The sequence below is a fragment of the Rhipicephalus microplus genome, unplaced genomic scaffold (assembly GCF_043290135.1).
Source record: "Rhipicephalus microplus isolate Deutch F79 unplaced genomic scaffold, USDA_Rmic scaffold_29, whole genome shotgun sequence".
NCBI classification, from domain to species: Eukaryota; Metazoa; Arthropoda; class Arachnida; order Ixodida; family Ixodidae; genus Rhipicephalus; species Rhipicephalus microplus.
The window spans coordinates 3617942-3631073 of record NW_027464602.1 but is presented as its reverse complement, the minus strand read 5'-3'; the positions used below and the strand labels follow the sequence as shown (position 1 = coordinate 3631073).

Sequence of the window (13132 nt, the reverse complement as noted above, 5' to 3'; positions counted from 1 at the left end):
TTTTTTGCGATGATAGCTTTGAAGATATTTTCTGATGTTGGTGAGCGTGGAGCACGATTGTCTCCGTGGCGCAATTGGCTAGCGCGATCGGCCGTTAACCAAAAGGGTGGAGGTTCGAGCCCACCCGGTGGTGGTGCGGCGCTTTTTTTTTCTTTGGGCTGATAGCTTGAAAGATATGTTCTCATGGTGGTGAGAGTGGAGCAGGACTGTCTCCGTGGCGCAATTGGCTGTTAACCGAAAGGTTGGAAGTTCGATCCCACCCGGTGGTGGCGCGGTGCTTTTTTTCTTTAGGCTGATAGCTTTGAAGATATGTTCTGATGGTGGTGAGAGTGGAGCAGGACTGTCTCCGTGGCGCAATTGGCTTGCGCAATCGGCTGTTAACCAAAAGGTTGGAGTTTCGAGCCCACCCGGTGGTGGTGCGGCGCTTTTTTTTGCGCTGATAGTTTGAAGATACCCAGGCAGATCTTGGACCAACATCGGCTAACATCGGCACCGACGTCGGGCCGACGTCGGAAGTGCAACTTCTTCCAATGTCGGGCCGACGTTCAAGCCAATGATGGACCGACGTTTTGCCGATGTTTTAGCCAGTATGCAACCAACATTGGGCCGACGAAGGCCCATCGTATTGCCGACAAAGCTGCCAATGTTCGGCCAACATTGGGCCATATTTCAGCCAATCACATGCCATTTTTACGCCGATGTTTGCTGCACGACGAATATTGGCTACGGATGTGCGACCGACATTGGACCAATCCAGGGCCACATTGCAGCCCATCAAATGCCGTTATTACACCGATGTTTCCTGCACGACGAATATTGGCTACTGATTGGCTTGCCATTATGTAACCATTATTAGTAGGGAATTTTTCTTACCGGAATATTTAAACAATATGCCTCGATGACCCGCTCTTGTAGCTTTGCAGCCCTGTATACTTGGGGCAACAGAAAATTGAATGCTGAGAACTGAAAGCAGTTACTCGATCTATTTCATCTTTTATACCTCATTCCCTTTGCTAACACTAGAAGTGTAGTTTATTTTTTTACCAATTTATCTTTTGCAATAGCGAGTGCTTTATTTGGTACTGGTATTTGGTACAGCAGATCGAAAAAAGTCGTTAGGAAGTAAATGTTGAAAGCGTATGTCCCCCACTTGCAATCCCCACATATGTCCCCCACATGGTAATCGAGAGTATTCATAGTTTAGAGCATTTTTTTGTAACTAAAACATGGTGATGGTGCTTCCGAATCAGCATAAGCTAGCCGAACAGTGCACCACCGACAGTCTGCAGACTATTTATTCTTTGTTTTTTTTTATTTATTTGGTACAACAAAAAATGTATACATTGAAAAATATATATACACAACTAAAAAAGGCCCGCTCTAGTGCAGGTCAGGTTGCTTTGGGGGCACAGTGACAGTGGTGCTGTCAAGGCCCTGGCTGCTGTGGCTGGGCAGGAAGCCAGCTGCCGCGAGCAGCCGATAATCTGCACTCTAAGAGTGGGGATCATCGGGCTGCTCCACAACAAATTCTTCTCTGAAGCGCCGCTTCCTGCCCCCACAGCGATCACCAGACCCTGGCAGCCACCTCTTAATAAAGTTGAGGGCCTCCGCCTGGTCGCACCCAGCTTTTTGGCAGATGACATCTGCATACAAGAACAGAAATACCATAGTACACATGAAGCACTGCTGTACAGAGAATACACAAGGGTACACACACATAAAACAATGAACAAGTCTAACCTGTCACTAATCTACAGAGCCTCAGGTTCACAAAGGCCCTTTTCCCTTTTCTGCCATGAAGGCTGTACAGCACTTGCACGTCATGTGCCAATACAGCCTTCATGGCATTCACACCAATTTTTCGGAGGCCACGTCCCCCAATCTGCAGGAGGTGCTTGCGCTGTAAAAAAATGCAAGAAGCATAGATGGGGTAAACGCAACAGCACATCGAAATGTTTTCATGATAAAATTCTGCAAGAAGAGGACACTGAAAACAACAACTTGAATTTTTGGGCATCACATTTCATTGTTTTTTTACGCTAACTTCAACTCACTTGACCTAAAATGGTTTCCACATCAGCCCTCTCACACTCAGTGTGAGAACCTTTCAAAGTCCTTCTCTGAATGCAGTTTCGCGGTTATGAAATCAAATACAACACTGTTATAACCCTTAATAAATATTGATTCTAGCTATGAAATAGTATAATTACTTTGTACCACGTTTCTTCGAGGTTACAATGTCTTTGCCTGAATGTTGACCAGGAGTAGCTTCTACAGGTGAAAAACGATAAAATATGTGGAATTCAAAAAGAAGCTTGGACATGTTTTTAATCAATGCATTGTAAGCAGAGCACAACAAGATAACTGAACATGATCAAGGCGTACTAAGAGGCAACCTTAGAGCGACCAAATCTTGGTCATAGATGAAACTGATAGAAAAATAAAGGTCGCACTAGATGGTCGCACCATTTGCTGTTTATCTTTTTCTGTGATAGCCAACAAAGAGGCATGTCGCTATAGAAATCTCATCACAATAAACAAAGGTGCATTTTTCTTCACACTGCGAAATTGGGTGCATGTTAGATTTTAAAAAGGTAAGAAATCGGCTAACACAAGGCAGGGTGAACTGTAGCTCAAAGTAGAGAGAGCCGCAGCGGACACGAAATAGGGTGATAAATGAACAAAATTACTGAATGTCTGTTTTAAGCAGGCTATTGCTAGTCACTGCCCATCAAACACACGATGCCGCCTACATCGTCTGCTAGCTTAGGACAGTTCACTCGGACTTCACAGACTATAGTAAATACAGTCGAATCTCATTAATTCCAACACGCTTAATTCGAACTGACGCTGTGGTCCTATCAAAGCTATACCGCGCTCCGAAAATGCTCTCAGCACCCCGCCCAATCCTGCGGTGGCACTTCAGACACCTCATCGCTGTGCTTGAAGAAGAAAATGAAGAAAAGGAAAGAAAAGACTGCGGTGGAATGTTTGCCAAATGCCAATCTGCGACATTCCTGTGCCCCGCTTTGGCTGTTTCTGTCCCTGCCATGTAGAGACCCTTCTCCTCTTAACACTTCGCATGAAGAGAAAGAGGGGAAAAAAAGCTGTCGCAGAGAGTTGGCTCTCTCATGCCGATCTGCAACGCGCCGGTGTCACGCTCCCCTGTTTTTCGTTCCTGCTATGTAGAGACTCTTCTCCTTTCAACACCGCGCATGAAGAGAGAGAGAAAAAAAAAGCTGCCGCGGAGTGTTTCTCTCTCGAATGCCGATCTGCTTTTCTCCAGGTGGAGACACTCCTCCATTCTCATCATGTGTGCTGGCCACGCTCCGGCTGCAGCGCAGATGGTAACAGTGGAAACACAGTTGTCTTCGAAGAGTGTCAGCACTGGACATTGCCGCGCTCAACTTCTTTTGCCAGGAGAATACTGAAGCCGAAGTACAAAAGCTTTGCAAACTGCACGCAAAACTTGTTGACTCGTTGCAAGGCCAACGTGTACAGACATGTATTGACTACTTTAATTAATCACGGATGTCCTGTAATTTGTGAATAAACCTTCTCCATGCACATGCATCACTGCATGGTGAACCCTCCGCTCGTTTACCGTATTTACTTTATTCTACCGCGCCCTTGATTGTAACGCGCGCCCGGTTTCCACGACAAAAAAAAAAAAAACTAAGACATCGGTTGCCACGCGCACCCCCTTTTTTCTCGTTGGCCCGCTTGATCACACCACTCGCGAAAACGACTCTTTTTGAGAGCGTCTTCCGTTTAAATATGAAGTACGGGGGAAGCTTATGCCTATCTGACGTGCAACAAAGCATTGCTGTCACTCTAGTTTTACCGTGGCCCGATGTCAGTACACAAACTTGCTTCGCCCCCTTCTCCTAGACGGTTGTGGTGCCAGGCATGTCGAAGTAAAGAGGCGTGTGATCGGCATTCCCGATTTGCCCAAGCAGGTAGCCGTTGTTGTGCCGCAAGTTTAGGAGGAACCTCTGAAGACTCTGAAGCTTTTCTTCGTACTCCTACGGCAACTTCGGGCATATGCCCGTTCGCCTTCGGAGGGAAAAGCCTTTTCTCTTCATAAAGTTCGTTAGCCAGCACCTGCTCGCTTTAAAATGGCTCTGCATTAGCCCTTTTTCTAAGGCTAACTGCATAGCCTGCACTTGGAGCAGTTCTGTCGTCACGGGCCGCTGTGCCGCTCACTGCTTAATCACATACTCGCCGAGCAGCTTTTCAATTTCTGGAAACCGACCCTGCTGTGGTCCACTGAAGCCTTTGCGTGAATCTTTGCTGTCGACAATATTCTGCTTTTGTTTCCGCCAGTCCCGCACGCACGTTTCGGGAACTCCGAATGACCGCGATGCGGCCCGATTTCTGTCCGTTCCGGCACACGCGACGACTTTTCTTTTAGAAGCAGCATTGTGGTGCACTCGTCGAGTTTTTGGAGTCGGCCCTACCATGCCGTCGATGCTAATGTGCTACAAGATGACGACGAACTCCTCAGCACACGTATGAAGTGCTGCGCATGGGAAACACATAGGCATAAATGACCGACGCGCCATGCCGACGCACGTAGGGGGCGGCCATTTTGTAAGTGGCGATGGCAATAGAATGACCATATTCATTTTTTTTTTTCGTACTCGATTCTAACGCACATGCGATTTATGAACTCTCTTAACCGGAAAAAAGGTGCGTGTTAGATTCAAGTAATTACGGTAACTTTCATTATTTTGAACTTCTTTTAATTTGAACAAATTTTCTGGCCTCTTTGAGTACGAATTATTCATATTCGACTGTAGTACAGTGGCTCATGAGATAACCTGACTAGTTTGTTTCCCGAAACACAGTATCTTAAAGCAGTACTAAATTTCTGCATGTTACATAGGCATATTAAAAATCAAGAAATATACACCAAAGCCGCAGCCACAGCTTTACTCTGCACAGCTGCCTCTGCTGCCTCCACTTCTCCAATTGTACCAGCAGGCAGCCGCGGAAGGTCAGAGGGGCGCTGTGCTGGCTGGGCGTGCCGAGGCACGGACAAGAGCCGTACCTTGTGCTTCAGCTGTCGCACCTCCTGCAGAACCTCTCTTTGTTGCTGCCGGATGCCAAGTTGGATCCGCAGGATCAATAGCAATAGAGCTGAAACATACAAGAGTACATACCATATTTACTCGCACAATTTGCATCCTCACATAATTTGCTCACCAGTATAATTAGCCAGCCTGCTTTACTACAAGAAACTTTTTGCTCGCATACTTTGCCCTCCCCAACCAGCCCGAGCCACCTTGCCAGCACACACACAGACATATTTGACTTCATGATGCTCTGGTCAGGCACATCTCTTGTCGAGCAGGCGAGTGCAGTCTTACACAAAATGGACTGAGTGCAAGGTCCCTTCTTCCATGAACTTTTATGCTTTCCCTAGAATAATGAACTTGAAAACTGAAACCTGTTTATGTGTAGTCCGAAATGCCTAAAGGTTTGCCTCCTATCTTCCCACCTTTTCCACGGCAAGAATGTATTCCCGAGACACAGCACAGATGTTGAACGCGTGCAAGGACCTGTCACATCAACAAGATGAGGCAGGTTTTCGCACTCATTTTTTTTTTCCCCGTTTCGCCATCTGGCCATTGCGTTTTTACCGTTCCTTGTGATAGGCTACAATAATTATATATGAGGCAGATTGCTGTTATAAAGCTTACCGAAGAAAACTGAAACCGTGCTACCGCTAAGCACATCAGCGTGGAGTTCTTCGACATGCAATATTCAGTATGGGAGCCAGCAGAAGAGTGCGTTGAATAAGACTTAGCATAGAAGCTTGGGTGTGTTGGTTAGATATCGGAGGGAACACAACGCAATAGAAGACTGGGACAAGGAATGGACACACACACACATGAAGGGCGACACACACAGCACTGTGTTGGCATCGTGCTTCCTTGTCTGCATCTTACTTTACGTTGGGTTCCCGACAATTATTGGAGAGTACTTATGTTCTCTGGTATAATCCTGTCGTGGGAACTGGTTTTTGTGAGCACTGTTCGGAAGAACTTCAAGAAAATGGGGGCATTTGAACAGGCTTAGCAAACAAATGACAATCCGCTTTGAGACAGCTGTGACAGCGCCTGCAACATATATTCCCAGTTGAGCTTTTAGGCCAGCGATTCCTACTAGCTTCGCACATGATCGGATTGACAAAAAAAGTACACATAATACGCGAGTATATACCGCATTTGACTCTGTAGCTTTGATGAACCAGGCAGATACACAAATTTATCCAAAACTCCATTGATTTTGTTGCAAAATTATTCAACAAACAAATTGCGATGTTATCCATGTTACTATACGATTGTGGCACTTTACCATTGCAGCTTTCCAGGAGGCACACATAGTGCAGCGTTAGTTCACCACTCGCAGTTAATTGTATGCAGTAGGTTGCTCACAGCAACTGACTGCATGCAATGGTGAGCATCTTGCATGCTTGCACCGCTGTTTCAGCATGCTGGCTGCTTCCCATACGGCTATCAATTGATGTTCACAAAATTGGGAAGATGAAAAAAGACTACACAGTGCCCTCTGGCCACCCTATACTCCAAACCTCCAGCCAACAAACAAACAAAAGAAACAGAAGTATGCAAATGAATATTATTCCTAATGCAGCTGGAATGGAGTGTAGTTTTTACCAATTCTGTGTGTTAAGTCAATATGGAGTGAGTTAACTCCATAAAGTAGCTTTTCTCATAACAGTGTCCACTCTATTGTAACACAAGGAGTGACTTCATAGCATCTAGAAGGAAAAATAGAATCTTCAGTATTTGATAGAAATGTGAGGCTCTACCTTAAAACAACAATAATCTGGAAAAAGAACTCATTACATTCGAAAAAAAAAAGGTAGCACAGTTGATCCCCTTTACAAGAGACACTGATGTAACAGACAAACGGGGATAAGAGGCACCAGTGTGCAGGCTGACATTTGGCCCATCATGCATCAGGCACTCCGTAGATGCGCCTGTGCAGCCGGGAGCCCTGCAGTCAAGCATGCTGAGCAAGACTGTTGACCACTGTACAATGACACATTGCCACAAAATTTCAAAACTTCATTTCACAGACTTCTGCAAAAGCTTCTTACACTCTTGCATAATTTTTGCACAAGCTTCTCTCATTCTTGCGTGATTTTCATCAGAACATATAAGTGTTGGAAGTTGTATGTCCCCAAAAACTTGCACAATACAAATAGCATACATTAAAGTCTATCACTTAATACGTGCATAGGGTAACAATGAAAGGAAACTCACGCATGGTTTGCTCCGAGCCTTCCCCGTGCGGTGCCTCCTTGAGCATTGGAGAGCACTGTACAGCTAGAGCAAAGTAGCATCAATCCAGTGTTAATGGCAGGCTAACAAGACAACAAAACTAACCCCCATATTCATAAACGCTCCCCGACTCGACTTTCACCCTTCACTTGACAGAGTTGAGCACTGTGCCGCTACTCGTTTGAAAGCGACGCTGCGCTACTCGAGAATCACAGCAGATTATTGCTGACATGCAGCAATTTTCTCTGCTTAAAGACGGCGCTCCCATCAGCCATCTCAAGTGAAGGTGAAGCGTTGAGTGGAGGGACGTTCTAGAATACGGGGGTAAGATTGGTTGCAAGAACACTACAATAGACACACTTAATTTTTACACTTCATCTATATTGTACAGCTACACACATTCTGCGTCCTTATAATGCAACATATACATACAGGCTTATAAGGTAAACACTGTAGGCTGCTCAAATAACACCTACACCAAAAAATTACCCAAAAGTGGCCATGCGCAAAGCACTTTTATTTGAAACTCACAAAACTTTTGCGGTGATGGAGAATAAATAAGACAGGTTACGCTTGGAGGCACATGGGACCTTCGCAGCTTTCATAAAGTACAAAAAACAATATGTGTGTGTGTATGTACACATGAAGCTTCAGCCTTTACATACGGTTTCTTGAAAGAATCGACTATGAATTTTATGGCACCTGTGTCCTTCAGCGCAATTGAAAGCCTGCTGATCAGTGTGTGCAATTGTGGAATAGTTACATGGAAAATGGCGTGAAACACCTAAAATCAAATTTTTCTAGCTAGGAAATATGCAGCTGTGTATACACAACACATGCTGCAAACAGTGGGAGGTGACCACAAGAGTGATTTGAGTGCAAGCGGCAGTATTCCGCATTCATGCACCCCGCCATTTTCAACTGTTGCCCAAAAGCAGCACCACTTCAGCGTGCTACTTTTTTTTTACATCATAAACAGCACGGAATACAGCGAGGATGAAAACAACATATGCAAATAAATTTTGAGCACTATTTATGGTGCGCATGATTGATTGATTGATATGTGGTGTTTAACGTCCCAAAACCACTATATGATTATGATAGACGCCGTAGTGGAGGGCTCCGGAAATTTAGACCACCTGGGGTTCTTTAACGTGCACCTAAATCTGAGCACACGGGCCTACAACATTCCCGCCTCCATCGGAAATGCAGCCGCCGCAGCCGGGATTCGAGCCCGCGCCCTGCGGGTCAGCAGCCGAGTACCTTAGCCACTAGACCACCACGGCGGGGATGGTGCGCATGAAAAAAAAAAAATAGGCCCTTGTACAACGACGAATTCATAATTTGCCTTCACGGACCTTCTGTTAGGCTGCACCACATACAAATTTTTTGTGGCTTTCAAAAGAGATTTGAAAAAAAAAAATAATAACCGTGTTTACTCTCGTCATGAGCGCACTCACTAAGTCACCCTCATTTCAGTCGCCAAAATTTTGAATTTTTTTTTCTTCCACATATTAAACACACACCTTACGTTCATCCGCTGAAGTCCCACGGGCTCCCCCCACCCCCTTGTCGCCTTCGCTCGCTGCCACGTGCCATTTTATTTTTGTTTCTATTTGTTCACGAAACGTCCCCTGTCTTTTTTAATTATCTCTTGTAACATATGTGGCATTATCTTGTTCCCGAGGTGCCACAGGTGCTCTGCTATGTAGATGCACCATTAAACTAGTATTTTTGATCAACTGTGCATTTCTGATGTTTACCTTGCAAGTACGTAAAACTGGCATGCTTCTCGATCTACGATACACATGTGGCTTGTCTCACTTTGAAGGAAAAGTTAGCATACAATGGTGTAAATGCTTAGAATTTGAAATATTGAGGCAGCAGCACACCGGAGATGATCATATGGTAAAGAAACAAGTGCTGCCTTATTACTGGCAAGTTGTCACTTATATGTACAAATAAATTTCGCGAGCTAAAAAAAGTACAAAAGCACAGCGAGGCTATGATGTGGTTCAACCTGTGGATTCGCTTCATTTATCACGCCATATGATGAAGCTTCCTTTGGTAAAACTGCTCAGATAAGAAAAAAAGTTTGCTGTCCAATACAGAAACTATACAAAGTGTGCACGTGCATCTCGCAGCGCCTTTTCATCACTTCCGAAATGCGCCACCAACATGCCCGGGCACCAACCGAATCTATCGCCTACAACTGCCATGTTGTCTCCTCATGCTTGCACCCGTTTAGTTTTGCCTCACGATGCAAGTTTGAGAAATTATGAGCTGCTAGTGAGGCAAGTTGATTTAGTAGTCCACGCAGAGGGAGCAGAGCTTAGGGTGTTTCTTCGCTGAAAGTTATAACCTGAAATTGAGAACACACATTCCGATTTTCCTAAAAGTACCAGCGTATTTGGCTGGTGCAGATTAACAAAAGCTACTTGAAGAAACTTTGCAATATTTGCATCTTCAGGTGCAACTTCATTATGGGTAAGTGCCATAGCCAAGTATTTACCTGCAAACAGATATAGCTTACCAAGATACTGTACATACAAACTTGTCCGCAGTTAAAATCATGATGGCGAGGAAGGCGTTTAAAATCGTGACGGCGATCGCGGAGATTTGGTATTGCATTGAAACAAACTATAAAGAATGGGAAACAATATTAGTTCACTTTGAAGCATAGCCGATCGGTTCAAGTTGGGTGTCAGGATTTTTGTTAATTAGTCAATTAATTCTATACACGGTCTCTATCATGTTCAGTGACTCCACTGTACATTAGCGTACAACAAAAGCAAAATACAAATTGAAAAGTGTGTTAAAGCATACGCGAAAAATAAAGTGATGACTGGCGTTACCGCGGCACACACCACGCAAAGTCTCTATCTGCCTTGTATAATATTTTCCTCGACTATTTTCACAAATTGCAATCAAAGAGGCTCAAGCTCAACATCAGCACTGTTTAAAACACTTGGGGGGGGGGGGAAGGGGGGGGGGGCATTGCTACTTTGGTGGCGTAGGCCGTGACAATATATTCATAATATTATATCTCTTGTAAACTTGCCTAGCTCTGCACGACTAGTTTTCGATGGGAGCAGCTGCGCTTCGCACATCCACTCTTGAAATTGCGGCTCGAGAGATTTTGAGCTTTCACTTGTTTTTGGGCCAGGCAATTTGTAGTGAAAGCAAGATAATAGGCCCTCATAGGTTGTGGCGGGCAGCCGGTGTACGCCGTGGCTGGTATATGTGTCGCACATCTTGATTATCTGGTCTTGTATCGAGTGAACGAGCGAGGCCTTCCTAATCCAATGAGCTCGTTAAAGTAAGACAACAAAAAACCACAATGCTTCCACATCGTTCACAGCAACAGATGACGAGCCCCCAACAAACCGCACTGCAGCACGTGAACTGCCGTAGGTACCCAGGGAGTTACCCGGGCATGGCGGGAGAGGGCCACAATGGCAGAAGTGACATCACAACAACTCTATGTATAAAGGGGACATTTAAAGACTTTTTTCCTATTTTTAAACTTCGTTCACTGTTCTGTCACAATTTATAGCTCAGAATAGTTGTATTTTGAAAAGGGCACTAATTCATAAGCCCAATGGTTCAAGGATGGGTGCATTTAGGGGGCCCATTCTACGTTTTACTTATGCCCTTCAAGAACTTGCTTACAGGGCCAAAGTCCTGTTTCAGAAAGAACACGCTAGTGCGTGGCAAGCAGTCCGTCAAGCATTAGTGCTGGTGAGATTTGGAAATGCAGCGCATGAGCATCCTCATCTGCTACTTCTCTGCTCATGCTCTCGATGCTTACTTGCGAGGCACGGTCCTTCGCACTTCTCTTTTTCACACTGTAAATCAACTGATACCAACTCTGCCTTCCATTATTTAATAAACCAATATTTCATGGTCACGAGGACGAGCTTAAAATGTTTGCTACATCAGACCTGAACAGCATTTTGAGTCATCGAAACTTGCTAGTTGCAGCGAGCATTATGCGAAAAATATGATGTGCTTTACGGTGACAACTTGCAAAACACTGCAGCAACGATTAAAATCATGCATTTTTTGTGCTCACAGGAAATCCCTGAAGCAGGAGGCACTGGGCTAGATAAATTGCGCAGCTAAAATACGGATGCGCTTTCCAATGCTGTCATGCGTACAGGCGAAGAAATGGCAGACAAAACTGGGCGCACCCTGATTCTATGCGCATGCGTCTCATTCACAAGCCTCGCTGCCAGTTAGCACCACATGGCTAACTGTCCATGAGCTCGCTTGTTTCCTGTAACAGTGGACCATACGGTACACCTATTTAAAAACGAGGATAGAATGTATATAATGCAGCATCTGATGAAGCCATGACGATGTGTTGCTGCTGAAATCTGGAACTCTAGTTAGTACCCTTATTGTTAACCAGCCGGCCGACTAGCAAAAAGATTTGCGACTGAAATCATGGCATCTACACCTGCCCTTAAAGGGACACTGAACAAAGTTTTTGCCACCGAGATTTTCAGCCAAAGCAAAAGATTGGGCCATGAAATTCATAGACAATAATAATTTCAAGCAGAAACTACGAAAACATACTGAATTTGATTAGCCTTTTACAAAATGCCGCGTCTAGCTCTTAGACACGGCGTTTTCTAAAAGGTCGCGACATTTATTTTTCAAGTTTTTTTTGTTATTCAAGACAAATCTACGGTGCATTGTTCACAGAAAACAAAATTGCCTCGGTAAGATTTCTTTGCGAGCAGCTTACTAATTCTAAGGCAGGCGCGTTGATTCGCGAACTGAAGGATGCGAGTGATCGATCTTGCCTGCTAGTGGCTAGGCGACAAAGGCTTTACCTCATGTCCTGGTGTAGCTAAGTGACGCAAATGGAGCAGAAAATGTGCATTATTATTTATTTCACCTAAATATCACACGTATGTGACTTATTGCCGGTGACAGGTGATCAGGATGAAGTCGACAAGTTGCAAATCTGAACAAGAATTCACTCGAATGAAAAACCAACCTATACTCACGTGCACGGTGAAGTCGAACACGTCGTCCGTCAATGTTGTCACTGATGCGCGAAGGAAAAGAGAAGAGGACAAGCGACGGGGTCGTCTCTTCCTATAAAGTCGGCGGAACTGCCAGAACGGCCAACACAAAAGGCATCGGGTTGACATTCCTCCATCTGGGCATCAGTCGCTCCACCCGGGCATGCAGCTGCTACTGGTTCTACTACTATCCTCTTCCCGACATTGCAGTGTTGCTGCCATACTCGCGAACCTTTTTAAATTAAAGCACGTAATCATGTATTATCGTGCGCCATACTAAACTTAAAAACAGTGCGCCGGTACATGAGATCACGAAGCGCGGTCCACGCCATCACAAGAGCAATTAGAGAAATGAAACAAAGAAAACAAAAATGTATGAAATATTTTGTCTCAATACGATCCGCAATCCAGTTTCCTGCAGCGGCTTTTGGCTCTGTATGAACGGCCAAGCCAGTGCCAAGCCAAGCTTGCGTCCCTGATCAGCTGTTTGTTTCCATCGAGAATTCAACAGTGAACTGGCAATTTCTTTAGGTGATATTGCTAAAGGGCTTGAAATTGAATATTTCTCTACGTACTACTGCTGTACTTTTCCTCTCTGTTTCCTGATCACAGTGATGAGATTGAGGAGGTTACAATTTAGAAAACAGCAAGTGCAGCTCAAGCATTGCTAGTATCGCTGTTTCGGTAATAAAATGTTGCAAAGATTTTGCCCCGCGACCTGCTTGCCGTGTTCGAGCACCCAGTAGAAATTTACGGTGCCGCGTTTGAAAGAGTTGAATAAAA

General features: G+C 44.8%; 1 protein-coding gene across 3 annotated transcripts; it reads right to left on the bottom strand.

Annotated features, from left to right (window-relative positions):
- Positions 1-889: 889 nt before the first annotated feature.
- On the bottom strand, positions 890-12692 carry LOC142786731 (uncharacterized). Of its 3 annotated transcripts, none has more exons than XM_075884374.1 (5): positions 12332-12688; positions 7296-7350; positions 5054-5142; positions 1741-1900; positions 1404-1643 (listed from the first exon to the last, which is right to left on the bottom strand). In XM_075884374.1, the coding sequence occupies exons 1-5, from the start codon at positions 12476-12478 to the stop codon at positions 1492-1494; spliced, it is 603 nt and encodes a 200-aa protein (XP_075740489.1). In that variant the 5' UTR covers positions 12479-12688; the 3' UTR covers positions 1404-1491. The 3 variants fall into 3 exon arrangements, with proteins under 3 accessions (XP_075740491.1, XP_075740489.1, XP_075740492.1); XM_075884377.1 differs by having other exon boundaries at positions 1409-1643; positions 7296-7358; positions 12332-12463; XM_075884376.1 differs by lacking the exon at positions 1741-1900 and having other exon boundaries at positions 890-1643; positions 12332-12692.
- Between the last annotated feature and the right edge of the window lie 440 nt (positions 12693-13132).

Bases quoted from the DNA above. Each gene is read 5' to 3' on its own strand.
- LOC142786731 (XM_075884374.1), bottom strand. From the start codon at position 12,478: ATGTCAACCCGATGCCTTTTGTGTTGGCCGTTCTGGCAGTTCCGCCGA. The intron at 5,143-7,295 runs GTGAGTTTCCTT...TGTATGTTTCAG, and splicing joins AGGCTCGGAGCAAACCATGC to CTCTATTGCTATTGATCCTG. The intron at 1,901-5,053 runs GTACGGCTCTTG...ATTTTTTTACAG, and splicing joins TGCGACAGCTGAAGCACAAG to CGCAAGCACCTCCTGCAGAT.